The 1,462-nt window shown below is 50.9% G+C and overlaps 1 protein-coding gene across 1 annotated transcript; it reads right to left on the bottom strand.

The window, feature by feature from the left end:
- Positions 1–848, bottom strand: CABS01_17173 (major facilitator superfamily transporter; the record flags this gene model as incomplete). Its single annotated transcript, XM_060550500.1, has 3 exons — positions 1–323; positions 383–696; positions 771–848. Coding segments are annotated over 3 exons (715 nt in total), but the record flags the coding sequence as incomplete, so codon positions are not given.
- Positions 849–1,462: the final 614 nt, after the last annotated feature.

The raw sequence follows: 1,462 nt of genomic DNA on the forward strand, positions 1-1,462 counted from the left end.
TCATCAATCCGGCGGCGCCAATGAAAACCGGCACGAGAGTCTGTGCACTGCGCCAAGGAAAGTCATTGCCACCCCAGGAGAGACCGACCAGGAACGTCACCATAGAGCCGATGAAGAGAAAACCGCCCAGCCAGTCGACAAGTTGAAGCTTTTCGGCAAACGTGCGTGTAGGAGGCTTCAGGGTTAAAAGAACGGGCACGGCGATGAGGGAGTATGCACAGATGGGGAAGTTGATGTAGAAGATCCACCGCCACGTGGTGTGCTCGGCGATGGCGCCCCCGATGACGGGACCAACAAGCGAACCAACTGCCCACGCTAGCTGTCTGTCTCGTTTCTTAGTACGTCTCTTCTGAGGGTCGTCTACTGAAAGGATGATACTCACATAATGCCATAATACTTGGGCCTGTGGAGAAGGGGCACAATGTCGGTGAAGACCACCAAGCTGAGCACATACATCCCGCCAGCGCCGATGCCCTGGACCACACGGCCGCCAAGCAAGGGTCCAATACTTTCAGCAACGCAGCACAAAATTGTACCAGTGGTAAAAATCACCAAGCTGCCGATCAAAATGACAGGCCGCCCGAAGATGTCACTGAGCGATGCCAGCAACGGCATGACAGTAGCGCATGAGATCAAGTACGCAGTGCCTACCCAGAAAGCCTGTGTAGATGTTCCGCCAATGTCTTGTATAACGGACTGGTTCAGAGTATTGGTCAGTCTTTTGATTTTTATTTCTCCCGATACCAGCTTCCCGAGGAGTGAGACTTTACCGAGAGGGAGGTGACGATGACGGTGGCGTCTAAAGCGATGACAAAAGACATGATCGATAGGGTTACGATGACGACCATTTGGTGCCTAGACGGTTTCCAAGGCTGCCGCGTATAGACGTTCTCGTCTGGCTCTCTGATTTCAACATCATTCCCACTGTTAATTTGATTGGGCATTTTGATGATTGTGGCTGACCGCAGTCGTCCAAAAAGTTTGCCAAAGTGTAGTTCAAACGACCGATGAAGAGAGACCTGCGGCAAACAAAAGCCTTCTATGGTATTTCTTACACGGGGACGACCGACTGCTTTGTATTTAAACAGCAATCATAACGAAGCTCAATTAGCGGTGCACTGGCGATGTGCAGACAAGGGTAACGTCATATAACCGGTATAACCCTAGGTCATTTACTAGCCGCCAGCGCGGCGTGAATGCCACATGCCAGATTACGGACTGTGCTGTTTGTTGCGAAATATAGTTAGCCTAACACGGAGCCATCATCGTACTCCAATAAGAGGTAAGAAGGCAAATAACATGATGAGAGTCCGAGGGATCCTGGTATGAAGTGGGTCTGGGGTTGTTTCGACGGTCGTTGTTACTGTTGTCAAGGCGTTATTCCCCCGTCTGCGCTTGAATTGATGTGATTGGTCTATGTAGGAAGAGCCGCCTCAGCGATATGCCAGTCATTTCGTTAAGC

Source organism: Colletotrichum abscissum (genome assembly GCF_030869225.1).
Source record: "Colletotrichum abscissum strain IMI 504890 chromosome Unknown Scaffold_415.1, whole genome shotgun sequence".
Classification (NCBI taxonomy): domain Eukaryota; kingdom Fungi; phylum Ascomycota; class Sordariomycetes; order Glomerellales; family Glomerellaceae; genus Colletotrichum; species Colletotrichum abscissum.